A 26,532-nucleotide genomic window follows, 5' to 3' on the forward strand; every position below is an offset into this window, starting at 1 on the left:
ATCCAGTCAAATTACATTGTACAGGAACGTATCGCATATAATAATGAAGCGGGTTGTTAAGGCTGGGACGAGTTTGCTGCCAGATACAATAGTAAAACACCCCTATTTTGTTCTTATTTATTTATTTTAGTCGGAAAGATCGGAAATGATGCTTTTCTCGTTTGTCTTGTGAGACCGAGAAGTCCGTGCGACGGGAGCTCAGCCTGGCAGGTGAGTAACTCGAAACTCCAGGTGTGGCGCAGCGGCGCATCCTGCAGGCTGCGAGCCTAGAGAAGCAGCTGACCTGCCGCCCTCCGCCTGGGACTCGCCGTCTGCACTGGATGCGTTAGCACTGCTTTGCCTTTATATTGTACACGTCCTGGACAAAACTGGAAGTCAGTTGGGTAAGTTCCTTCATATATTTTCATTTCAATTCATTAACTCCTTAATTGTGTATTCATGTATGTTGCCTGCTTATGATAACGACGTCAGTGTTCGATACTTGTAAAGATGTGCAGGAAGCTGATATTAATATTATAATGTCACATTGATTACAATTTGTAAAATCGTATTATTCTTGCGATTTGGTAATGATTACCAAGACCAACTATAGAATAAATAATTTCCTTTCGGGAGGTTTAAATTGAAATAATATATATATATATATATATATATATATATATATATATATATATATATATATATATATATATATATATATATATATATATAATATTAAAAAAAAAAAAAAAAAAAACTTATTAGCCAAAAAAATACTAAATTGAAGAGATTTCCTTTCACTGCCAGGAGATTTAAATACAATCCCGGCTGATTCAGCTGTGGTGCGAAGCCAGACACGTGTGAATGGCTTTCTAGTTTGTACAATGATTTCTCTGCAGAGCTACAGTCCCACACTGTTCCCCAACTTATTATCTGATGTGAAGACAAATAAAATAAGCAAATTAAAGATGAGAAATTGCCTCAGACACCCCAACAACTCAGACATAAACAGCTGTAATTGTACTCCTTGATCGCCACTGAGTCTAATGTGTCCTATTGCACTTGGGCAGTTGGATGGAGTTTGGGATTGGGCTGTAGCACTGCAGGACTATTCTTACTGCTGTGTATTGTGTACTTAGACATTCATACAGAGTGTATATTATTCAGTTGCTTTAAAAGAGGTGGTATCTTAAAGCCCAACAATCAGTCTAAAGTGTTACTATGGTAGAATGCAAGGTGATTTATGATGCATAAGGTATCACTAATGTTGTCAGTGATTCACAGTATAGCTCGGCAGGACCCCAGCTGGCCGCAGTGTAAGGGTCTGTTTGTTCACTCGGCTCTGCGCACCTTGAAGGAAGCCAGTTACCAGGCAACCAGCACGGCAGAAAGTTATGCTTCTCTTGGCAAAATTCGATATTTGGAGTTACCATCGTCTTCTGTTTTCAATACAGCACTCCAAACTCAAAATGTAATAGGGACATAGTGTCTGATGGGTACATCATTTGTCCTGACCTAATATTCCTAATCCAGAACAAATTGGTTAGATCCATTCTACGGAAGTCATATTGTAAAAAGTAACTTGCTGTTTGCCATTGGAAACATTTTAATTGCATTTAGCTCTTAATGTACTCTGACCAAAAACCTCAATTCCAAACATACAGAGTTTGAGTCGAAGACAGAATTGGTTATATCAGTGGTATGTTTAAGAGTTTACTCCACGTTTTACTACAGACTGCAGTGTGCTAAGGTTCTCTCTGACTTCTCTTCCCTCTGAGTCAACAGGGCTAACCATGGTCAATCCGGCAGTCTACGCAGGCAAGAAAAGAAGCCGCCCGGCTCCCAAACTGTGAGTACCAAACCCACGAATGACACCATGCCTAGTGCACCTAGGGTTTATGTTTTTCCTGACATTTTCATGAAAAAGTCCTTCCGTATGTCACCAAGTAGTTGCCTTGACCCAAAAATACACGTGATTGAGTTCTAAAATCTCACTTCTGAAGCTAATAACTGTTCATTTTTCTATTGTTGTGATGTAAACCATGTATCTTAACACATGCATTTAAATACCTAGCAATCCACAACTGTATTGCCTTTATTAGAAATAAATAAGAAATTCTCACAGTTTGAAACCAAGCTGTGACCATTAACTTGCACTTGATGTACTTAATATGACAGGACTGATGAACATATATTATTTTAACTTCCTACTAGTTTTAAATGATTTCCAGGTGACTAGAATATATTCAGTTGTTTCAGGTCAATTTTGTCCGATCTGTGAAATGCCTTCCTCTGTTAGTGTTGCAAGCTTGTGTGTGATGTTGGCTTTTGGAAACTACACCTATTCAACGCTGCCTGTTGAAATAGCAGACATTTTTCCCAAATGACCATCCTTCAATGCCAGCAGGCAGATTTTGCTATGGAAATGAACACACATTAGTTTTGTAGTGCCCCAGTATTAGTTAATAGATCGAAACATGACTTGCACCCAAAGGAATGCTGATGAGATTTCAAGTTTGCTGCCGTCGAACGAGTTTGTGCCCATTTTTGGTGCAGCTTTATCAAATACTTAACTGAATTTAGGCAGTACTTTGTGGAAATCACACAGATGAGATGTTTTTTTTTTATCTTCGTATGTAGTACAGGTGATGGTCATGGGTTGGATAGGAACCTCAGGCAGATTTATTAGTCTTGCGGTATTTCTTATCAGCTCCCATGCTCTCTCCTCATCCTCTCTAAATAATGGAGAATGGGCATCAATATGTTCCATAAATCCTGAAGGTTCTGTCTTCTGTGCTCCTTCAGGAAGACGGACTCCCAAGAGGAGGTGAAGACGAACTCGTCCAAGCGGCACCGGGACAAGCTGAACGTGGAGCTGGAGCACCTGGCCGACCTGCTGCCTCTCCCCAAGCATGTGTCCTCCAAGCTGGACAAACTATCCATCATGAGACTGACCGTCAGCTACCTGCGAGCCAAGTCCTTCTTCAGCAGTAAGGACCCCCACACATTCTCTCTGCTCCACTTTAGCAGTTCTGTCCACAAATATAAGCTATCTTTTTAGGCCAGTTTTATTTTTCAATGACACATAGTGTTGAATGTGCACCTTCACTGCTTTTGTGCAGCGTTTTGAAATGACCCATCACAAAACACGCTCAAACGATTGTTGATTTTCTTGTTACTCGGCCCAAATAAAAAAACATGAGGTGAGTGAAACACATTTTGATTAGTTTTATCCATAGGGACAGAGATGCTTGTTGTGCTGTGTTGGATTTCTAAGAAATGTAACTTTGCAGCTATGAGTGGCAGTTTTTCCACCTCCTCCCTGTTTCTCTTACTTAAAATAAAATACTTTCACAGCTACACTGTGACCTGCTGAAGCAAGTTTTTAAGTCGAAAAGGTGGATCTGCCTATTAAAGGGATAATGTTTAAATCTATCCATTCCACTGACAACACTGGTGTGTTAGGATTCAGTTAGGCTGAGTCATCAATGTAGTTTCGGTACTTAGTCAGCAAATGCTTTTGTAGGAGAATCCCTTTGACCGGCTTCAAATTGGAGAATGTTGTGTATTCATTGTTTTGATTTCTTTACACGACATGGCATCAAGCAGTCCTGTTTACATGTAACTGTAGAACAGTGCAGAATAGATGGGAAGGTGAAACAATGAAGTTGAAAGGACTGTTAAGGGGTTCGGTCAGTAAAGGCTCCAGGATGAGTCCTACAGCTCCAAAATGGCTGTTTCCAATCTGTCATTCACACTGTGTGTTCTTGGCTCACTGTCTGAAAGCACTTGACACAGGGCTCACTATGTAGCACTAACTAACTTTGTAAAATGTGTCATTGTCAATAACCATAATTGAATCAACAATATGTAGGACTCTTAATGAATCAGCAGATCACACTGTTTCAGATGAAGGGTGTGAATGCTACCACTGTGTGTGCTGGAGTGTGCCTTTGATAGCTTTGATTTATTGTGGATTGGCAAGTAATGGATGAGAGGGGGACAGTGGACTGGGGACAGTCATAGAATAGAACTGTGGATGTAATGCAAAATTTAGGAAGTATAATTGATAACACACATGCCATTGGCAAGAAGGGTAAATGATTGGAAAGGAATCTGTAAATTCAATTAAAATGTATGCAGTGTGAGGCCTGTATGAACTGCTTATATCACGACTGGTGTGCTTCTTGTATTGGGTTAACAGCTGAGCAAGGCCTTTTCTGTGTTTACCACAGTCTTTCACAGTGTTTAACTCAACACTATGAATCGTATGATTGCAGTCATTGCTGGTATTCAAGTTATTTTAAATGCAACCTATTACTGGTTTGGCAAGGTAGGGTAAATAGGCTTCCATGTGTTCGAGTTTTGTGTTGTTTTTTCAGTTAATCATCAGTCAAGAGTCTCTAGAAGTGATTTAAGAGCACCAAATAACAAATCCACACTGATCTTTCACTCCTTTGCTTTCCTGTGTCAGTGCTGCATATTGTTAATAGTGGGAGAATAAAGATATTGCATGTCTAGTGAAATTTCCCCACAAACTCACTCTGTAGAGAAGTACATTTACCTTTCCTGCAGCATTCAACAACTTTGAAAAGCTGTATTGAAGGAAACAAGGATATTTGCAAACACAAGTGAAGAAAGGGCATACTCTTTAGACAAAGCGGTCAGGTAGTTCAGGTGTACAGAACACATTGCCAAAACGTGCCAAGTTTTGAGCTTTGTGTGAGGTCGTCTTGTTTTTTCTCCCTGTGGTGACAGTGCTGTGAGATCTGGTGTGTGAGACAGTCAGGTCAGACACACCGCTGCTCACTCAAGCACCCTTCCTCCCTGCCTCCATATCTCTGGGCCCCTGTGGCAGGCGCTGTACAAAGTGGAAATTCCTGTTCAGTGAAGTCTGAAGCCAGTCTGCTTTCCGTGCAAGCAGTTAGAGATCTCAATCAATGGAGAGCTGTCTATCTTCCACTCTGGCAACTATGGACTGGCTGCATGCACGTCTGCAGCACACACCTGCTCCCTCCCTCCCTTCTTTCCCCCTCTTCTCTCTCTCGTGCTATGTATCTCTCTATACAGCTCTGGAAAAAATTAAGAGACCACTGCATAATTATCAGTTTCTCTGGTTTTACTATTTATAGGTAAAATGAACATTTCTGTTTTATTTTATAAACTACTGACAACATTTCTCCCAAATTCCAAATAAAAATATTATCATTTAGAGCATTTATTTACAGAAAATGACAACTGGTCAAAATAATCAAACAGATGCAGTGTTGTCTGATCTTGAATAATGCAAAAAAACGTCCTCGCCATGCATTTCACTCCAACTGCCGTTTGCCACTCTTTTTGTAGGTCTAGTGACAGGTGTTGAGTGACATTCGAATGAGCTGGCGGTCATCCCGGTCAGTGGAAAGTCGTTTTCGCCCTCTGCCGGTCTGTAGCTTTGTTGTCCACAATGTCTGCTGCTTGACCTTGTTCTTATGAACTGCCGTCTTTGAAATTTTAAGGATGGAAGCAACCCGACGCTGCATCCCTCTGCCAGTAAAGCCAGAATTGAACCCTTCTTTTCCTCACTCAAAACTTTCCTTTTCAACTCTTTTGGCATGGTCCATAGTTATTTTTTTATTCCAATTACTTTTTAGGTACTACTAGCACTGTTTTTGCCATCCAGCTGGTCCTATTGCAAGAGGATAGTGATGACCACAGCAGTGGTTTTTATACTTTTCCTTGTTAAATAAGATTTGGTTCAGGTGATCACCTAATCAGTAGCTCATTCAGTAGACTGAGGTGTGCCTGTGTTGGACTTCAACAGACACTGGAATGGAATGACATGTAGAGACAAATTTGCAGTGGTCTCTTTTTTTTCCCAGAACTGTATATCCATCTCTCCAACACTGTGTGTGTGATAGAAACCTTTTTTGATTTGGAAACTATGAGACTCAACCCAGAACTGATTTGTCAAAGCTTTGCAGCATGCTTTACAAATACAGGCCTTCATGTGCACAGTCTGCACTGAAGAAGAGCCATCCTGAATCATGAGATCAATGGACTGCGACTTTTCATAAAGCCTGCTTTTATTGTTTAATGTTGCCTGTTCCTCCATGTGAATAATTCAGGTTGCCTGAGGGTGTGGTAAGGCAAGCCTAGGCCTCAAGGGGAAAAGGTATCTGCACATGCTGTGAGAGTTGAGACATGAACATCTGATGCTTCAGACTGATGATTGACAGGCCTGGGCATGTCCATTATGATGATTTTTCTCTCTTGGCTTGTTGTGGTAGCTCTTTTATTGACTTCCGCTTGCTGCCTGACAGGTGCTGTGCTTTTTGTTTGATATCACAAACAAACTAATTTAGACCATCTGATTTATTGATTTATTTAATTTTAATTGAAATAAAAGGATTACATACTGAATGTAGCTTGTATTGGATTCTGTGTTTCTTGTATACCGTTCCGTTGAACTAGCTAATTAGATGTGGCATGTATCATTATCCCATTTCCTGTAGTGCTATCTGTCTAGACCTTTTAAAAATGGCCATAAAATATTTGAAAAGAAAGCAAGTAATGATGATCATAATTATAATTTAGGGCTATTTCTAGCTTACACATATTTCTGGTAATGTCTGTCAGCCATCATTCATAAAGCTTTAAAGAAACACACCAAGAAAAACACTGTGGTGTTTGATCATAACAGGCAGGTTATGTTTCAGGTCTGTGCCTCTATGTTCCCAAATGTGAAGATACTATTTTCAGCTAAATATCACAGTCCCACACCTACCAGGAATAGTAGTCCATTCCAATATTTAGATATCTCATTGTGCTGTTTTTTTTGTTTTTTTTGTTTTTTAAGAGGGTGCTTTGTTCATGAGGAGGAAAGACCTTTAAGATGAAAAATGTTAAAGTGTTCAGATGGTGTTTATCTTGGCTGCCTAAAGGTGTCCCAGACAGGAGTGGAAAACCAGGTGCCACTTCAGAGCGTTGTGAAAGAGCTTCAGTCAGGTGTGCGGTGTTGGACTAATGTCACTGCACACACACTACACTTCTGTCTTCCTCTCTGCCGGCCTCAGCCTACACATATCTTGATTGTAGTAGATCATTCTTTACACTTTTGATACAGCAATGAAAGAATAACTGATATTAGAGAGAGAGAGATTTCAGACCAGCAAGATAGCAGTTTGGACACATGAGCTTTCTTATCCTTATTTGAGAGGGACTACATAGGGAGTGCACCCAATCTCTGTTCATAATCTTTAAACGGCATGGTTAAACTGTGAGCACCCATGCTGGATAGATGTGTGAATGTGATTGTAGTGTCTGGTGCCATACTGGTTTCCATTTTTTCTACTTTTCTTTTGATCTATTGTAGTGCTGCCAAAAGCTGTAATATACACGTTTGGTGTTCGGTGTTCTTTCCAGTAGAGCAGGTATTATCACTTTCAGCCAATAACTTACCCCATAAGAGTGGGGGTTGTTTCCAGTTTGGTTACACACATCAATGGCACCTGAGGGATTGAGAACCTTTTCTATGTTCCTCACTGTTTCCATGTAGTGTAACAGACTAGTGCTTGAAATAAACGCTGTAAACTTCCTTTTATATGACTGAATGAAAGAAAAGATGGTAAGAAACAAGGGAGAATGGACTGATTACTTAAACTCCTCTTGTACTTTTATGAACACTGAACTGGATCTACAGCATGTGTGATGCGGAAAGCTCTGACAGCATTATCAGACATTCTCAAGACAGTTGCGTGATAAGAATGACCTTTAATAGGTCAATGGGAGGGATTTACTTCGCAGACCAGCCTACCAATCACTTCCCATGTGTGTTTTTGCCTTTTGTCTCCAGGGAGGGGTGGGGCCTGTTGCAAGAGAGGGGTGGGGTTTGGCTGCTTCCACAGGCTGGGAGGCAGGATGGCAGTGTGCCAGCAGCCCCAGGTTAGAGCATTCAAGCAGCAGTAAGGATATCCGCTGCAAATTCTTTTAATCCTTGTCAAAAGAAACAAAAGCTAAACTCCTTTTTTATGCACTAGGCAAGCTTTGAAAGATCTGTGTGTGTCTGAGTGTGGCAGGTTGCACAGGTGTATAACACACAACCAAAACGTGCAGATAATTGCTTTGAAATCGGGCAGGACTTATGGCCCTGTTTGGAGGCTAATGTTTTGCAAAACCAGCATAAATTGCCTTTTCCCAACAGTTGTTTATTTTAAAATAATATTTATAATTTTAATATACACTACCGTTCAAAAGTTTTAGAACACCTAAATTATTCCAGTTTTTAATGAAATGTACGCTGTTTAATGTCTCAGTGTACTAAAGCATAGAACTAATAAACAATTTGCAGATAAAAAAAAGAAATAATGTAATCATTTAGTTTAAGAAAATGTAACCGCTTTAGCTAACTAACCTCTCTGGTACCCTTAAAAGGGCATTAAATCCATGTGCTTCTCTTTAATCCCATGTGTAGTCTTCACTGTTGTGTTGTTTGCCAAGTGCCAGCATTGGTATCCCATGAAAGCTGAGACCCTCAGCTTTCTAACGATGTGAAAAATTTGGTTCGACCCACTGCCCCCCTCCGCATTCTGAAATGGGGGTGGGGGGATACTTGGTCTGAGTAGGAATACAAAATCTAAGACAATATTGACAATTATGACATATTCTGTATCCAGACAGTCTACTGATCAAAACAAGTCCATCCATGTTTTGGTAGAAGCAACACACACCCGTAGAGAGCTCGAAATGTCAAGATGGAAAACTGTTTACAGTGTACTAATACACAACGACTTTACATAATTGGATCTGAACTTCTCTGTGTTTGATAGAACATTAAATAATATATAATGCATTCATCGTTAGATTGTTCTGAACAAAACAAGCCTATTTGCAAAGTAATCTGAGTGATTTGTGACCGTCTGAATGAGACCCCCCTCCTCCCCCCGGGAGCAGCCTGTGCGTTTACCCCCAAGACTCTGAATGAGGGTGGCAACACGGAAACTGTCAATCGTATGTGTTTGAGAATGAAACGTGCTGGTAGCCAAGAGAATACATTTTCAAATGATGTGCGCATTGTAGAAATACAGTGTAACTTCTATGCACAGGAGCTGCGTGTAACACTGCCATATAATCCTTAAGAGGGTGTAGTAACACAGAATATAACTCTGAAATGTACATTATTTTTCAGTTTATGGTAATCTAAACTTTTTTTTTTTTTTTTTTTTTTTAAACCTCTGGCAGTTTACTGCTTACCTTTGTACCATTTCAGGTTATTTACTGGACTTTTTACTGGGTAAATTTAAATAAAAACTGGAAAAATGGGGAGAGTTCTACTCTCTACTCTCTATTTTGCATTTAAATAGAATCAACATTCAGTAATTCAGGATTTAAACTTTGTTGCACATTTCTGTTTAAGCCATAGTGAGAAGATGGAAAAACTACTTATTTGAGCTGTAGAGAGATATGGTCTTTAGCAAACACAAAGTATAAAATGGAGGAGAGCTCAACTGAGCAATTTCCGGTATCTTTGCTTCATGCACAGATGCCATCATTTCTACTTACTACTCTTTGTGGTTGCACGTTACCTGTATTTTATATTATACAAACTTCACTTCAAAGCCCCCCTTGGAATCCTTTCCATTTGTCCAACTTTTTAAGAGTTTCATAAAATTCCTTTTTTTTTCCTTTTTTTTTTTTTTGCTCCCCTGTACTGTATATCTGCACACATCATGGAATAACCTTAACAGCAGTGCATACAAGAGTCACTATTATTTTAAATGTAAAAAACAGAATTTAACATCAGGACGTTTTCTAAAGTCAGGCAGACAGGTGCTATTCAACTCTGTCCAATGGCTGTCTGGCCGGTTGGCTGGTATTGACCCCAATCCACACCAGGCTAGAATCACAGCTGCCCTTCTCTCCTCCACTAAGGTTCAGATTAGTTAATTGCCAAGCTGACAAATCATAATAGCTTCATAACACAATAGGAATCCAGAAAAAATCAGAAACACGCAAACCATCTCAGGGAAGGAAGTGAAGAGGAGTACCTTGTAATTCTCTGTTGATGGTATTCTTTGTGTCAGAGCCTAGGGTTTTACAGAATAATTAAACGTTTATATAACCACCTTTGCTGTTGCCAAGAATGTAGTTACATTGAATTCATTCATGAATGTATTATTAGTGTTTTACGTGTCAGCAGGTGCCTTTCTCATTTTAATTTTCTTAGTTATCCACAGCAGATGTACATTGTGACGAGGACAGGAAAACGAAATAGTCAATGTATTTGTGGCAAGATTTAAATGAGATAAGATGTGTGAGGTGACAGTAATTAACCAGTAAAAAGCCTTCAGTTCCATTTGAATGGAAAGTACCCAAATATACACAGCAAAATCGAATTGTGCGATTTAACAACAGAAATGACAGAAGGAAAGAAAAGTTGTTAAGGAACCAGAGAATGTAAAGATATTTTATGAAGATGTCATATGTCTTGTGTTATGCTAACTTGCAAGTGCAGAACAAATGTTTCTGAAAACACTTCTCATTCCAGGTAAATGATTTTGTTGCATAAAAATCCCACAAGAAAGGATGTATTCACACACAGCTCTGGAAAAAATTAAGAGACCACTTAACATTGATTTCTGAACTTGTAGTGGCCTCTTACTTTTTTCTAGAGCTGTATATTGTGAAACAGATCATTAATGAGGGTCTGTAAGGTCATCCAAACCCGATAGCTACTCTTCAGTTCTAGTACTACAGCCAGGGGAGCACAAGGAACCCTTCTGGATAGGAATCATCCCCACCCAAAAAGTAAACTTCAAAATAGATAATCTACTGAGGTGCCTTGTTGTTAGTAAAGCCAGCATGAGTCCAATAACCTCCTCCTTCCTCTAGAAATTAGCCCAGCTCTTTGTCGATGAAGATCAATGTTCTTATCAGGACAGGAGGTTAGCACTAGTCTCACCCCCTGCAGGCACTCTCAGTCTCTTTACTTTCTCTCACGCTTGCTAAGTTGCACAACCACAGACCTTACGTGTTTACTTAATGCAAATTCCAGGTATCCAGCCCCACTGCTGTTTTTCTGTGAGAACGGTGAACTAATCGGAGAATGTGGCAATTTGCCAGACTAGCTTTGTTTGTTATTGTTATAAAGGCAACAAGACCCATATCAGGAGTGCAGCAGTGACCTTGGACACGTAGTCACGGAACAACTTAGGGAGGGGGGCGAGTTTTGTTGCTGTTGCTGTTTTTGTTCAGATTTTTTTTCTCAGGTTTTGTTTTTTTGTTTGTGACAAAGACAATAGCAGGTAAAGCCAGGCATTGGAAGTTGATATATATATGGAAGACAGTCATCTATAGGTCAGGTTGATACTGCTTTAAAGATTGTTCCCCTGTGCCTGAAGATTCTCAAGGTAGAGATTGGTTTAGTTTCAGTAGTCTACTGTGTCCTAAGATATAATTGTAAGATGTTGAATATGAACTCTACTATGACCCTCAAACTCTTTTGACATGAGTGACTTTGATCGCTGGTCCATGTGACTGGAAGAACTTGGTGTAGCGGTGTTAGACTAAGGTGATCCCACCTTCTGCTCGAAGTCCAGCACTTGCTATGAAGCAAATAGGTTTACTGACTTGTTTTCCACTAGTTAGGGATGTAATATTATCATGGATTTAGTTGTGTCACTGTGAAATAGTGATCCATGCAGGTAAGATTTCTTTGAAAGGCACAGTGTGTTGGGCTGGATGGATCAACAGACACAAGTTGAGTTTTGGGTTAGAGGTTCAAAACTTTGGGTGAGATAATTACAGAATTGCCAAAGTAGTTTTTTTGCTGATGTATCTATTACTCAAGTAGTTTCTTAGCTCCGTGCTGGTATGCTCAGCTTTTTATGCTAGATTTTTTGTGGTACTTTTCCCGTCTGCAAAGATAGATGTCACATGACATTAGACTGATTTTCCAACCTGCTGTGAATTGGGGAATTGTTATGTTATTGTATCATGTGAAATTGTCTATCTTTCTATTTCCTTGGTGATGATGTGTTGCAGTCTGTCCCCAGCTGTGAATCTATTAATAGAGAGAGGGTGCTTCATATATTCTGACATACTTTGATACTATTTCAGAATCTTGGTCTTGATTCTGTAAATGCACTTGGCCACTGGCCTCAGATTTAATCCAGATCTTAGAAATATGTGATAATCGTTGGGACATAACCCCAAAGCATTTTCGGCCATGATTGTTTAGTGCCCTTTCTCAGCAAAAGGAAAAATAAACTAATGTTACAAATCTTACAAGAAGCTTGTAGGGAGTTTTAAACCAAGTGTAATCATCAATGTTTTATCCGTGTCTTGTCTATGTGTGTTGTAGATTCTCTTCAGAAGTTGCAAAATGGTCAGCCGCCCTCCTCCACTGAGATTCCAGAAGGAGAGCTCATGCTGCAGGTACAGACGGAGGAGGGCTGGGGGGCTGGAGGATGGTGTTTTGTTTTTCATTCCAACTAAGCTCCCCTTTAGTTATGAGAACTAAGAATTGGCATAACTAGTCATCATCTAGCAAAAGCACTGCATGTATGTTTGCCCTTAGGAATGTCCAGTAATCTGTTCTTAACACACATCCCTCTCCCCCCCAGGCACTGAATGGCTTTGTGCTGGTCATGACTGGGGACGGGACTGTCTTCTACACCTCCCATAACATCCAAGATCACCTTGGCTTCTACCAGGTACACTGACTAGTACTGGGCTGTACTTACAGTTTTATTGTAAATGTTTCTTTTACATTCATGACTGTCCACATTAAATAACTATTAAGTAATAATACATTTTATTTACAGAGCCCCTTTTATTCCCAGTGCAACTCAAAGCACTTTACATACATAGTACAAAATACAGGTTTTACAATATGTAAGTATTAAAAGTATTCATAATAAAAATGTAAACATCTTTGAGCTCCAACTCAAAGCATCATAAAACAAGTACATCCTTTAGCTTTTGCTACTGCTTTTTACTCTGTCATTTTAGAAGATGTGCTTTGTCTGCAATCAAGAGAGGATGCTGGATGGTCAGCTTTTACCTGCTCTGCAGAATCTGGGTGCCTTCAGTAAATACAATCCCCTTAATGAAATATGGGCCAATGAGGTCCTTGTCTTGAGAGAGATAGAGAGAAAGGTGGACTCTTAGATTTGTCAAAACCAGGATGATGGAATTCCAAAGTCTCCTTGAAGTGACCACAAGCCTTGTCTTGCAGAGTGATGTCATCAACCAGAGCATCTTCGATCTCATTCACACGGAGGACAGGGCTGAATTCACCAGACAGCTGACCCATGATCTGGCACGGGACACAGGTACAGCTCTTGTCGGCACCTGAAACAGACTTGTTTTCAGACGTCTAGCAAAACTGAGTATTTAAAGTTAGGTCAATTCTTTCCAAATTATCATCTGACACTGCTCACAGTTTTCATCCCCGTAGGCTAACTGAACTAACTTACACAGGTGTAAGTATCATTGTCATTACACCCCCTTAACCCTAACCCCCCCCCATACAATCAGCCTCTTGTTCATGTTTCTTTAATTATTTTTGACAAACTTTGCAGTTCATATTCCCGCTTTTTTCCATGATCCACAAATAGGGTAAAGGCAAAGGCTGTTCATAAGTTTTCTGCACCAGCCGAAAGTTCCTCCTCCTTCTCTGGACTGTAACGTCAGTCTAACTGTCTCTCTGCTCAGAGCACACAGCAGGGGTAGATAATGATACATTAAGTATTTTCTGATTTTCTTTCAACCCGAGTTCTAATGAATGCGATTAGCCTAATTAGTACTTTGAACAAAATAATTTCCACAAGATAATGATTTAAAGGCTTAAGATAAACCTTAAAAGATAAAAGCCTTTACTTTTATTTCAACATGAATAATAATTACATGGTTTTGCAATAGCTCTTATGACTTGTTTCTAGACAATGCCTGAGAAAAACCATTCCTTTCTCGGATTAATGTATAAAAAAAATGGCAACTATCTTGTTCTACTCGTTTCATTCCAGACATTAAAACATCAGCCGTGTGTGTCTACCAGCTCCAGTGTTTCACCTGAAATTCCGAAGCACAATTGTATATGTGAAATTATTATTATATGAATGCACAAGGACAGTGTAGTATTTATGACAGTCTATCCTGCCATTTTCATTTTTACAGTCATGTGAACATAAATGTAAGTTTCTTGATTGTGAAGTGCTGTGGCCTTTCAAGCATTTTGCAGCACTTGTTTTTTCGGTTTTATTATTAATTTGCTTTTTCCGCTTGTTCCAGAGGGAAAAATATTCTTAGTGATATTTTTTCAAAACAATGATACCATCAGGGTTCATCCCCTTGGTCTTACTTTTCTCTGAGCTTTCTGGTCAGGACAGGTTTTAAACATTTCCTAGAATCAATGGAAACAATTACCTTCAGGGGTTACACATTCAGCTAAAGAAACTGAATTGCAATTTTGCAACAGGGACACATTTGCACTAACAAGTGTGTTTATCACCTCTTACTCTGCCATTGTCTATTAGCAATTAAGTTTTCAGCACCTGATGTGTGTGATCATCCGTCTACATTGTGAAATCTGTCCTGTTTTGGGATTACGAGGCACAGTGACTCTGACAATCCTTAAAATGTTTAACACCTTTCCTTAATTCAGTTCAAACTGTGTCTGAAAAGCCAGGTTACATGATTGATATAAAACAGAATGTTACAGGTGGGTCGAGCTACAAGTGAAATGTTTCTCAGAAGAGCAAGAGTCTTACTATCTGGCAGACATATGAAAATGTGATTTTGTCTTGATTTCTGAAGATTGATTTTAAAAGTTAAAAATTAAAAGTAGCCAATGACTTTGACAGCTTGTGTGTGAACCAGGTTAAGCAGGGTTCAAACTTCTCTGTAAGAAGGAGACTTACGTGTGTTATACAGGGCCTTGTCATTACTTGTCATTGTCTGTCAGAGAGCAGCAGCAAGAACATGACACTGCCTGCAGCACACAGAGGGTTAAGGCAGGAGACGCAGCTGAGGAATGAGAAAAATGTTCCTGTAAATTACACATCCCTTTTTTCGGAAGGAGAGTTTTTCTCTCTTCTTTCTCGCCTCTCTCTCATTCTCTTTCCCTCCTCTTTCTCTCCCTCTCTTGCTGACAGCATAAAGCACCTTTGCCCAGTGCTCCACGGGAGAGTTATGTAAACTATAGACAGAGAAAGACTGCCTTAGCCTTCGTTGAACAGGACCAAAAAGTAGGACAGTAGAACACTATTGTTAAAGTATTAGAAACCTGGTCACGCAGGGGAATTATAACTGAGATGCTTTGTTTCTCTTGTGTTTCTCAGTTGTCTTTCCAAGCTGTAATTGGAACCTATCTGTTTTATTATTCTTCATCTTGGAACACAAAACCTTCTTTTCGAGTTTAGTAACCAAAGAAACATGGCTCCGGTCATTTCTAAAGAAATGGGAAGCTAACAAAAAATAAATCGTAAACACAGGACACCTATTGATCCAATTAAATACTGGCGCCAGGTAATACCCGGAATAATTAAAGCAAGAATCTATTCTCTTCTGCCACAGCTGAAAGAATATGTATTCTCTTACACCAAAATGATTGTTATTATAAAATGGATAATAATAATTATAATAATAATAATTATATAAATGTGCATGTTGTGGGGTTTCAAAGCACACTAGTACTCATTGTTCGTCACTTATTAAAACGAAATGTGATATGACGGTTCCTCTACTGATTGTGTGATTGAAATGGAAAAGGAACCTCATTCCGCATATCATGAGGACCGAGCACATATTCAAATAATTTTGTAAATTGAACAGACCTGGATATATTTCCAGTGTAGGGAGTGATTGCCAATATTGTGGTTATGTATTGTGTTGTCAGCATGACCCTATACCCCTGGTAGATTATAGGGTGGTAAAGATTTGTTCATATGACTACAAAACACAATTAACTGTTTTCATGCAGCTGCATTTTGCAATCCACAATTGTTAATCAGCTTGGCTCACCAATACAACCCAAAATCAGATATAGCATTCGCCAAGTTAATCTCCAATCAGTAAAGAGTTGACCTGAACGGTTTTAACAGTTCTGTGACTCACACTGGGGAGAGTGTATGCCAACATGCTTCACATATAACAGTAGAGTTCAAATACCAAGTAGTTGTGTAACAGGTAAAATGCAACTTACTACAGCAAGGCATTTCAAAATAATAATAATATTAATTTCAGATCACAAAAGAAAAATTCTCATTAAAAGAAAATTAAGTTTTGGCTGTCCAAGGTGAGAGCTCAACACCCCAAAAAAGGTTAATGTTTAAGGCACTCACATTTAGAACCGGGGCAATGATATTCATCCATAAAATACATTATCCAGTGTGGTTGAAGATATACTGATGTAGGTTTGTTTTTTGGCATACAAATGTATCAACACACAACCAGAATGTTTCCCAATTAGGATCATTTTCATTCCCGTTTTTAAACCAGAGAAATTATTGGAGAATATTTTACTTTCAACTCAAAACTTCAAATGGGGTGATTGCTAAAAAGTGGGCAAGTGTATGAGCAGAGTTTTGTTCTTATTTGCTATTTAAAAAAATGGAAGTACTCTCTAAGAGTTAGTACACTCGCTCCTATCCTCCTGAATCCTTATTATTTATTTCAATCAATGTAGAGATTATGTGACACCCTTGCAAAAATACTTCTGCCTAAATATGTCAAAAGTAGAAAAGACTGAAACCTTGGGTTGTTGTGGGCCATTGTTTTTTTTTCTGTTTGGCGTAGAACATTTAATCTATATAGATATATAATAGCCTTTATTATTATAAATCTATAATCTATATTATTATGAAAACACTTGCCGGTACATCCAGTCTAATCCAGTAGCTTGAACTGCGGAAAGCTGTTCTATTGATAGGATATGTGACATAACCAGCATAACTTCAAGTTGAATCAAACAGCTCCACATGAGAAACAAATACCTTTAACAATGGGAAATGCAAATGACAGACAATTTGTGATTTCCCGGCACGTTTGAAAGGTCCAGCTGTCTCAGGGTGTCCAATTATGTCAAAGTCACGTCAAGAAACACATTGGCAATTTAGATCTGAGCTTGAAAGCTGAATGAGACGAGAAAAAACCCTCTCGGCATCGCATGGAGAAAAGGCCTTTTAATGGGTGCCGTCCCCTTTCACGGCAGCAGAACACGTGTACCGGCATCACGACAACACCAGCAGGACCTCAGCCTGACCCTCACTGTGTAGGAATGTGGTGCTTTTGAAAACAGCTTGCGATGACAGATAACACAGAGTTCATTCATGCTTTGCCTTTAATATTTAAACTATGGCAAACAATACCCCCGTGTCTCCAAAGAAAAAAAAAATGTGATTTTTAAACAGGATACAATTGAGAAAGGAATTAGCATTGAGTTACACTTGGTGGATGAAGGATCACACTTCCATTCACTAAAAGAGAGGGAGTTGTTTCTCATGGTCTCTGTGTGCTCCATCTTTTCTGGCTTCCCAGAACATTATTTTCTGTTCCATCGTTTCCACAGGAGACAAAGGGCAGGCTAATGGAGCAGCAGCCCTGTGTGAACCAGGCCAGCAGACCACTGACCCCTCGATTTGTTTGGACCGCAGCTTTGTGTGCAGAATGCGCTGCCTGCTTGACTGTGCCTCTGGGTTCCTCGTGAGTAGAACCAGCCTTTGGAGCCTCGCTAAATCAGTGTTAACGTGGCACAAAACACCCCAAATAGACCTGACTTTCTCCATTAACTCCCAGCGTCTGACAGTCTTCCATTCTTCTGGCCCTTAGGCACTGATGATTAAATAGAAAACACATTTGATAAATCCCTAATCCAGGATGCCTACACACATCTAGATATATACTTATTTTACCGTTCATGCCCATATTATTGAAAAAAACGGTGGAGGGTGGAGGGTAATTTATAAATATTTTGAATAGTCTAAAATAATCCAGAGAGATAACTTGAGGTATGTGTAGTGTTTTATATTAGTCTTGTGTAATGTATTAGCCCAAAACTACTGGTGAAAAGTGGTTCTTATCAGACCCTGTTCTTCTGGGTAGCAAGGTTGAACTATAGCACAGTAAGACAGTGACCTCGTCCACAGACACTCAGGGAAAACATGCAGTTCTTCATATATGTTGTATTTCATTTTTTCTATCATTGTTTTAAAGCCACATACAAATATAATTGCATTCTGAATGATAGGAAGTGCACACTGCTAAAGCTAATATATTCAGCTTGGATAAAACAACAACAGCTTGTGCAACACTGGTATGTAACCCAGTGTTTTATCGTGTTGCATGTAGTTCATCCTGTTGTTGAAGGTAGTGGCTAGCCTTTGTATTTTGGCACAGTGTCTTGGTGCCAGTTCCTGTGATGTAGTCTTAGTGATCACTGTATGGAGCCACTGTATGTTTTAACGCCATCTGCTGGTGATTCAGAGGAACCAAAACCCAGACTCCCTCAGCCTCAGTTAATTGTGTTGTTAAAGTGATTTTACATTTTGATGAGCCTTAATTAGAAGCCCATTTTGGGAAGGCAGGGGTTCACAAAGTAATGAAGTTCACAAATGCTTGACACCCGTTTTGAGCCATTAAATTTAGGCAATTAAGAAGTATTTGGGAAGCATTTCTATTCCATTTCATGTGCCCTACATTTGTCCAGTTCTGGATCCAGATGCAGAACAGTGTCTTTTCTTTGCCTGTGTCTATAGACCTTGCAGATTCAGGGTAAGCTGAAGGCCCTGAAGGAGTTTGGGCAGCCAGCAGTGAGCCTGGCAAAGCTCGCTCTGTTTGCCATCGCTGTGCCCATCCACCCGCCTGCCATAATGGAGATCCGCACCCGTAACCTGGCCTTCCGTACCAAGCACAAGCTGGACTTCACACCCACCTGGGTTGACAACAAGTGAGTGGCGCATTCTCTTGCTCCGGCACGCAGGTCAGGTCGAAGGTTTGATTTATATGGCTCTTCTGCAAGTCAGAGGCTAAGATGGCAGGGCTTGTCTTGCCACTGTGTGTGATCTGTGTTGCAGAGGGAAGACAATCCTGGGCTGGAGTGTGACGGAGCTGGTGGAACAAACAGGATATTTCTACATTCACTTTGAGGATCTGCTCTACTGTGCTGGAGGACACATCAAGTGTGAGTTTGTAGAGGGCAGCTTTGGAGGCTCTTAAGTAATGCTCTGAATACTACAAATTCACACACACACACAAACACACGCAAACACAATGGCTATAGGAAGTAATCACCTCCATTTGACTTTTTCAAGTTTTGATGTGTTACAACCTGAACTTTTTATGCATTTAAATGGAATTTATTGCAATCCACAGATGACCCCCATCCAACTTGATAGAGTTTGAACCATTTTTCCTAGAAGAATGGGTGAATATTGCACAATCCAGATGTGCAAACCTGGTACAGATCCCAAAAGATTCACAGCTTTTATTGCTGCCGAAGGTGGTCCTACTAAGTATTGACTCAGGGGGTGAATACTTCTCTATCCAAGACATATCTTCCCTTTTCGAAGTAATAAGTAGGTCGTGTAAATCACAGGGGAAAACATCCCGTTGAAATTAATGGAATGAATGCTGTAACACAACAAAATGTGAAAAAGTCAAAAAAGGGAGTTATTAGCGGTTGGGAGTTTATTTCTCAAACAGGGTTATCAAATCAGCATTGGCTGTGAATCCATGGACACGTTTTTCAAATTTTCCTTAGCTCATTCTCAAGTCTTACATTGAATTTGATCAGAATTCTTAATTACCTGAACCCTTTGATTGAATGGTTTGCTGGCTCTATTTTCAGCTCCTTGAATTGCTGGTTGTGAGACAATTAGTGAGTTTCAAACTCCCCTTGATTTAGAACCGTTTGTCTTCAGTTTGAGCCATTAGACCCATACTAAACTACTTATTACCAGAGTGTTTGTTACACTGGAGTTCCTAGCAGTGTCTGCACATCAATGATTGGTAGCCTTTAAAGAGTTGTTTAGACAGCTATAAAGAAGCAGCTCTTTATTGTACAAGCAAATAGAGTGAATAGAGTTCTGCTTACGAAAGCAGGGTTGAGAAACCTTGGCTCAGACAGTGCGGCCTGTGCCAGGCGTTGTGCTGCGTCACTGTCCCTCCTCACGTCTGTTCTCACTGGCCCTGTCGATGGGTTAGCCCTTCTGTGTTTGTGAGGAAGTGAATAAACCCTTTGAGTCTCGAATAAACCCTTCATCAGGAATGTCAGGCAGAGTGCTGACAGGAAAACCCTCCCGATTGAGGCTCCCACAAATAGACTTCCTGTTCTCCGGTGTGTTCCTCTGAGAGCGCAGGGAGGGGAGGTGGCACTTCCTGGCAGTGACTGAGCCCAGAGTGACGACAATGGAGTTCCAGCTGGGTCCCCCCGGGGGCCTGAATGCTCCTATTGTACCACTCAAATTCACACCTGTAGTCCAGCAGGCAAGTTTGTCTTTGAGGGGAAGCCTTTTGACTGGTGACCTCCAGCTTCCATTGCCAATAACACTTATTAAAATACACAAATATTAAAAGCACTTCTGCACAAGCAACAGATTAACCTGTCTATCTGTCGATTAACTGTGAGAGTAAAAAAGCTTTTAGTGAACAGACCTGTGAACTTACTAGGTGGGAATGAGGCTTTTTGAATATCAGTTTGAGATTCCTAAATGGGGTAGGAAAGATTAAAACAATATCTGCATATTTATTTTCAGATTTATTATTAATATGATGATGATGATTATAAATAGTAGTAGTAGTATTAGTTGTTGTAAGACTTGGTAATCTAAATGTAAGGGAAGAAATACACACAAAACAAATCAAAACTAGAATTTCAAAGATAATGAACTCGTTGAAAAACTGATGGATCTTCCATTTTCATAAATTCCACAGACGGCATTGTGTCTGTTTGTGTTTTTTCAGTAATGAAGAATGGGAACAGCGGATTGACGGTTTTCCGGCTGCTGACCAAGAACTACACCTGGGTTTGGATTAGAGCCATCGCACACTTAGTCTACGAAGAAGGAAAACCCAGCTTCATTCTGGCCACACAGAGACCCATAACGTCAGTTGATCTCTCTCTCTCTTTGTCTCTCTGTCCCTGAACCACGTGTCTGGAAAGTGTCCATCAGTATTACATCAAATGAACAAATTAGCATCTCTTTTGCTATACATGCATTAGAAGACTATACATGTCATTTAATTTGGTTGGCAAGTGGTTGCTTTTAAAATATTGGATGCTGTAAAATATGACCTGTCAGCTGTACTGTGTCTCTTCTAGGAACTTAGTTTTGAATGACAATAACCTTGCTAGCACAGAGTTTCTGCATCTTTATCTATTTCATGGATGAGAGTGAGTGTGAAACTCCATTGCACAGCAGTTTGTTGTAGTGTTTCATTGGTGCTGTTATGCCCACAGGGATGCCGAGGGAGAGGAGCACATGTTGAAGAGAGCCAAACAAGAGCGCTTCTCCTTGGACAGCCTGTCCCTGCTCTATGACAGCACTGACGTCCTGCACCCTAGTGCTCGTGCCTTTCTGCAGCAGGTAGAGAGCCGGCACAAAGCCCAGGGGCCCTGCCAAAGCACCGTCATAGGGGCAAACATCAGCAAGGACGAGCCTCCCTACATCTTCCGGCCTCCCGAGGCACCTTGCCCACAGGCCTGGCCACAATTTCCCACCAACGTCAGCATCTGGGAACTGCTGTGGCACTACGGGCTGTGCCAGGATGATCTGGACATCATCTTGAATGACGAGGCTATCGCCAGACTGGAAGCCCCCAACACTGCTGAAGATCTCCTGAGCTTAGTGCCACCGGCAGTGAGGCAGCCCTCCCTGGCCCAGTCTAGCCTGGCATCTGTGCCTCCAGGGATGCACAAGTTTGCTCCTGAATCCCACATGGAAGCCAGTGTCCTGGGAGAGCACACCCTGCCCAGCAATGGGCTTTCTAGTACGCATACCTCACCCCCACTCTCTCTGGCCTCCTACCTGTGGCCCCCTATGCCCCACCCACCCCTCCCAGACCGCTCTGCCATGGACTCCCAGCTGTTCATGATTCTGTCCTCAGACTGTGCCCAGCAGAGCCATTCCTCGTCCTCCCTTCCACACCAGGGGTGGCTGGTCTCCCCGCCGGAAGACTCCCTGACCTCTGAGCCCTTCTCCACTGCCAGAGTCCTCCATGCTGGGGGGGTCCCAGACCTGCACACCCTGCCTCTCCCTAGCATCCCCTGGACCAGCCCCAAGTGAGGACCTTCACACGTGCCTCTGTCTGTCTGTGCCAACTCTCTGGAGTGATTGAATGTGAAATTCTGACGCCGCAGTAACGACTCAGAGGATTGTTCACCCCTTCCTTGTGCAGCACATTGAAAGAGCACATCGCAAAGGGGATCTGAGTTTGAATCACCTCCACTGGAAACAGTTTCCTCTAAATATTTGTTGTGTGGATTTCACACTGGGAAGCCAGAAAAAACAAAACTCCGCACTATGTCTAGGAATATATCTCAGTTCATCAGCACAAATGGGAGCCAATTTCTGCAGACTGGTGCAACAGATTGTCAATGCTTTTCTACTTTGCTGCTCAGCTGATGGCTAAACAAGGTAGCCTATGGACTCGCACTCAAACTCCTTGATACCGCCTTGTATCTAATGGTATCAATCCTACCTGAAGAGATTAATTGTGACTTTCCTAACAAAATAGAAAAATGCAACCATATATAATTTAAATATATAAACTGATAAGCTTTTTCTTCTCCTCTTTCAACTTTAAGACACAGTAATGGCTTTTAGCATGTGTAAGTTGTACGTTTTGTTGTATTTATATATTTAAAGAAATAATAATCCAGTAACAAATGTGATCGTATCATTTGCCTCCCCCCTGCATCCAAAATGTTTTTAGACTTTTCTCTAGATGATGGTGTGTGGAGGGTTACTACTGGAAAAGGATTACAGTTAAATCTTATTTTCAGTGAAATAGTATGAAGGTTTATACCAAGGGGTGGTATTCATAAGACAAGTATCACTATACTAAGAGTTTTGTGTTAAGAAGATAACACAGGAGATTGTGTATGAGCAGGCATATTTAACAATGCAGTGCTTGAATGGAGACGTTTCACTGGTTACAGTTACCAAAGAAACACTAAGAACAGCATTCACCATGTATGTCCGCTCATTCAAAATCTCTTTTAGGGTATAGCTATCATGACCAGAAAAATAAATATTTAATGAATAATAGAAAGCAGACAGTAGGTGTCTAAGAAGGCAGTGCAGCTTAAAACACCTTTTAGACTGGAAAGTATTCTGTTAGCGTAGTGATTTGCATTTCCACAAGGTTTTGACATTGCTACTGCAGCAAAACAAGGTCATTCCACTAATAAAATCCTATCTGTAATATCACTGTCCTGTACGCAAAAGTACTGTCCTATAAATCATACAGGAGGCTTATATACGAATCCCTGCAAGACTTGTTCAATGTTGTTTAATTTTAAAATGAAAACCAAAAACATAATGACAGTATTAATGATTATATCCAAGACAACACTGCAGTTGTGTTAACGATAATGAACTCACTCTAAGAAATAAGCTAATTTTAGAGCAAGCCAGGGAGAAGAATGTCTGCGAAATGTGGAGAAGCTTCTATAATTGTCATTCAGGAATCTTCTGTGACTGTGGCAGAGCGCACTCCAGTCTCGAATGTTTCAACCTTTAACCTTAATTAGTATGAGCTCTGAGTTAAAGAAGACAACAAGAACTATTGTTGTAAATAAAATAAGGACATAATTGAAGTGATTGGCTTTTATGTGCTGAACCCTTTTTCAGAGTCTTAATCAGATTTGAAGAGACCCATAAATCTTGATGTGGGAACCTGTGGAATCCCAGTGTAGACAGAATCTCATTTCCCAGTTGAATCTCCATTTACACCTTTGAATGTCGGGTGGGTTGTAGTGATCTCTGCATACCTTTCCCTCTGTGTTTGTAGCCAGACGAATGGACCTTGTGATTTGTTATGGCCCCCTCCAGCCCATGTGGGTGCGCCCTCCTGCTCGGCCTCTCCGCAGTCTCGGCAGGGCGTGTGGCTCATGTCAAACAGTCTGAGTGCTTCCAAGTGCTTCCACGATGTCTGGGATAACACAAACCGAAGCCTCCCTCCGCTGGAGAGATCCCTACACCAGTCTGCACTGCGGCCTGCCTGCAGAGCTCGTGTGATCCTGGGCTGTGCTGCACCCCAGTCATGCTCCTCCCCAGCCAACAAGCACTAAATAATTCACCGGTCATTGATCTGAGTTCAAGCTTCAGACAAGAGGCGCCGCTGCAGCTTGTGATTTTCAGTAAAGCACTGAAATTTGGCAGCTTTTATTTCTCAGCATCAGAAACATCTGACTTTTAATTAAGTGTCTGGCTAAGACTGAATATATACAGAGACAGTCCTAAGCCTGATATGGTAGGACAATACAAACCGATTGCTGCTGCAACTCCTCGTTGTCCAGGTCAAGTGTGTTCAAGCAGCCATGCCACAGTGTTGCCGCATTGCTCTATTCCTGACTTGTGCTTCAAGCATTGTTGTCCTGCATCGGAGTCCTGGCAGCATTGTTTGGCTTCCTGCCGAGGATGGAGAGCAGCACCCCATTGCAGTCTCTGACCCGAGTCTCATTCAGACTGCAGAGCTTGGTTAGCTAATTACTATTCTAGTACACACATTCCAGTGTAATTACAGACAAAGCCATGGTGCCATTGTAGTGAGAGGAAATGATATGCACTGCTCATGTTTTTGGACTTTCCGGAGTTACAGCCTTTTGGCCTGAGAAGCCTGTAGGTCGATTTTAAAATGCTTAGCTGAATATAAAATGTCCCCCCTACTCCAACCTTCCTCTTTTGTTTTTGTTGTAGATTTTGTTACTTTAAATGTTCCTTTTACATAAAAACAGCCCGAAACTATAAACAAAGCAAGCAGGAATGCAAAGCTTTGAAAATCTTCCAGAAAGATTTTTCCTCTTTCAAAATAGTGTTTATTCACACACACTGCTCTTTGGGTGAAGCACTGCTGTTGTCTTTTGCAGTGCCTTTGATGTGTAATATTGTCAATTAAGATCATGTTATTAGTAACCATCTGAAATATGCATGACATTGAGAATGCCTGGAGTCCTCTCTTGTCTGGCTGCTTTTGTCTTTCAGTCAGTTGAGATGTGAATGTACATACAAGGGTGCTGTTAAAAAAACTGAAAACATCTTTTTCCTCTCAAAATACTGAGTGTGGCAGACAGGCAGGCAAATTATTGAAGCCTCCAAGGGAATTGTGAATATCTTGTGAGTTCAGGGTCCAATCTGTTTTTTACAGAGCAAATGAAGATAATAAAGATACCTGTAGCAAAGGTGTTGTGGTGAAACAGGACAGTTCCATGGTTTTGTTTGTTTGTTTGTTTGTTTGTTTTCTTTGTGCTTATTTTAATGTGACATGCTTCCTATGCCCAGAATGTATGTGAAGAAAACAAAAAGTCAATTTTGTATTTTATGTTTTGTTTTGTTGGGTTAATTCTTTGTAAATGTTTTTGCTTTCATAGTATGTTCCTGGAATTTTTTTTTCTCACTTTTAAAACCATTTTCTGTGTTGGAGCTGATTAGCACATTAAAGATGTGTACTCCATTTAATGTAATCAGTCCTTTTTATTTTCAAATAAGTACTCTAATCTCATCACTGAACATCTAAACACAACGCTTTGTGAAATAATAAAACAAGTGGATAGTATAGGCAAGAGCAGAAGGGACTTTTGTTTTCCAGGCACTAAAAAATGAATTTGCTCCCAAGACAGTCACAGAGGGGAATTCATAAATCAATTATCAAATCAAATCAAAGTTCTCCACAATGCAATGCATGGGATGTGATGTGAATATGGGTGATCAGACACCTAAATGAGTGTAATACACATCTGACAAACCTCTCGTGCAGCTCTCTGTGCTGAAATGAGTATTTTTTGATTACTCTATTGATATTGTGTCAGTGGCTTTGGCCCGGTGTCTGGCTGTGTTCAGTGGATGAGCGTGGAGGGCAGGGCTACAGGCGATGATGTCAGGGCTTATTGATTGAAAGTGTGCTGACCAGTCTGGGCGAGACAGAAAGCGAGAGCTGAGAGCAGGGCTGAGTCCACAGTGTAATTTTCCAGCAGCAGCGGAGTTATTAAAGCTGAGCCAGGCACAGTCAAGTAGGGGGGACGCGCACACACAAAACGCGGCAATTCTCAGGCACAGGAGACAGCCAGAGACTTGAAACAAGAGAACGAATCGGAGCCGGGTGTCGTACTTCCCCGGAACAAAAATAAACACACTTTCATGCTGATCACAGATGCCTCTCCATGCGCAGTCCCTATAAAACCACAAAGTCACTCGCATAAGCCGCCCGTGCGGACGCAGGTTCACCAGAGGGCAACGCACACCCCAGAGTTTCGCACACAAGCAAAACTCGGCCCATTACAGCCACCCATCCCCCCCCGGCCCCCAACTGCCCGCCCACCCCTCCTCCTTCCTGCCATCTGTGCTGCGTTCT

The 26,532-nt window shown here is 40.8% G+C and overlaps 1 protein-coding gene across 1 annotated transcript; it reads left to right on the plus strand.

The window, feature by feature from the left end:
- The first annotated feature begins 64 nt into the window (after positions 1 to 64).
- Positions 65 to 25,635, plus strand: LOC136759062 (aryl hydrocarbon receptor). The gene is made up of 11 exons (XM_066713878.1): positions 65 to 383; positions 1,765 to 1,828; positions 2,785 to 2,969; positions 12,323 to 12,396; positions 12,585 to 12,674; positions 13,199 to 13,295; positions 17,531 to 17,664; positions 18,717 to 18,907; positions 19,035 to 19,141; positions 20,923 to 21,064; positions 21,419 to 25,635. Exons 2-11 carry the CDS (start codon positions 1,773 to 1,775, stop codon positions 22,242 to 22,244), a joined length of 1,902 nt encoding a protein of 633 aa, XP_066569975.1. The 5' UTR covers positions 65 to 383; positions 1,765 to 1,772; the 3' UTR covers positions 22,245 to 25,635.
- Positions 25,636 to 26,532: the final 897 nt, after the last annotated feature.

The sequence above is a fragment of the Amia ocellicauda genome, chromosome 9, assembly GCF_036373705.1.
Source record: "Amia ocellicauda isolate fAmiCal2 chromosome 9, fAmiCal2.hap1, whole genome shotgun sequence".
Classification (NCBI taxonomy): Eukaryota; Metazoa; Chordata; class Actinopteri; order Amiiformes; family Amiidae; genus Amia; species Amia ocellicauda.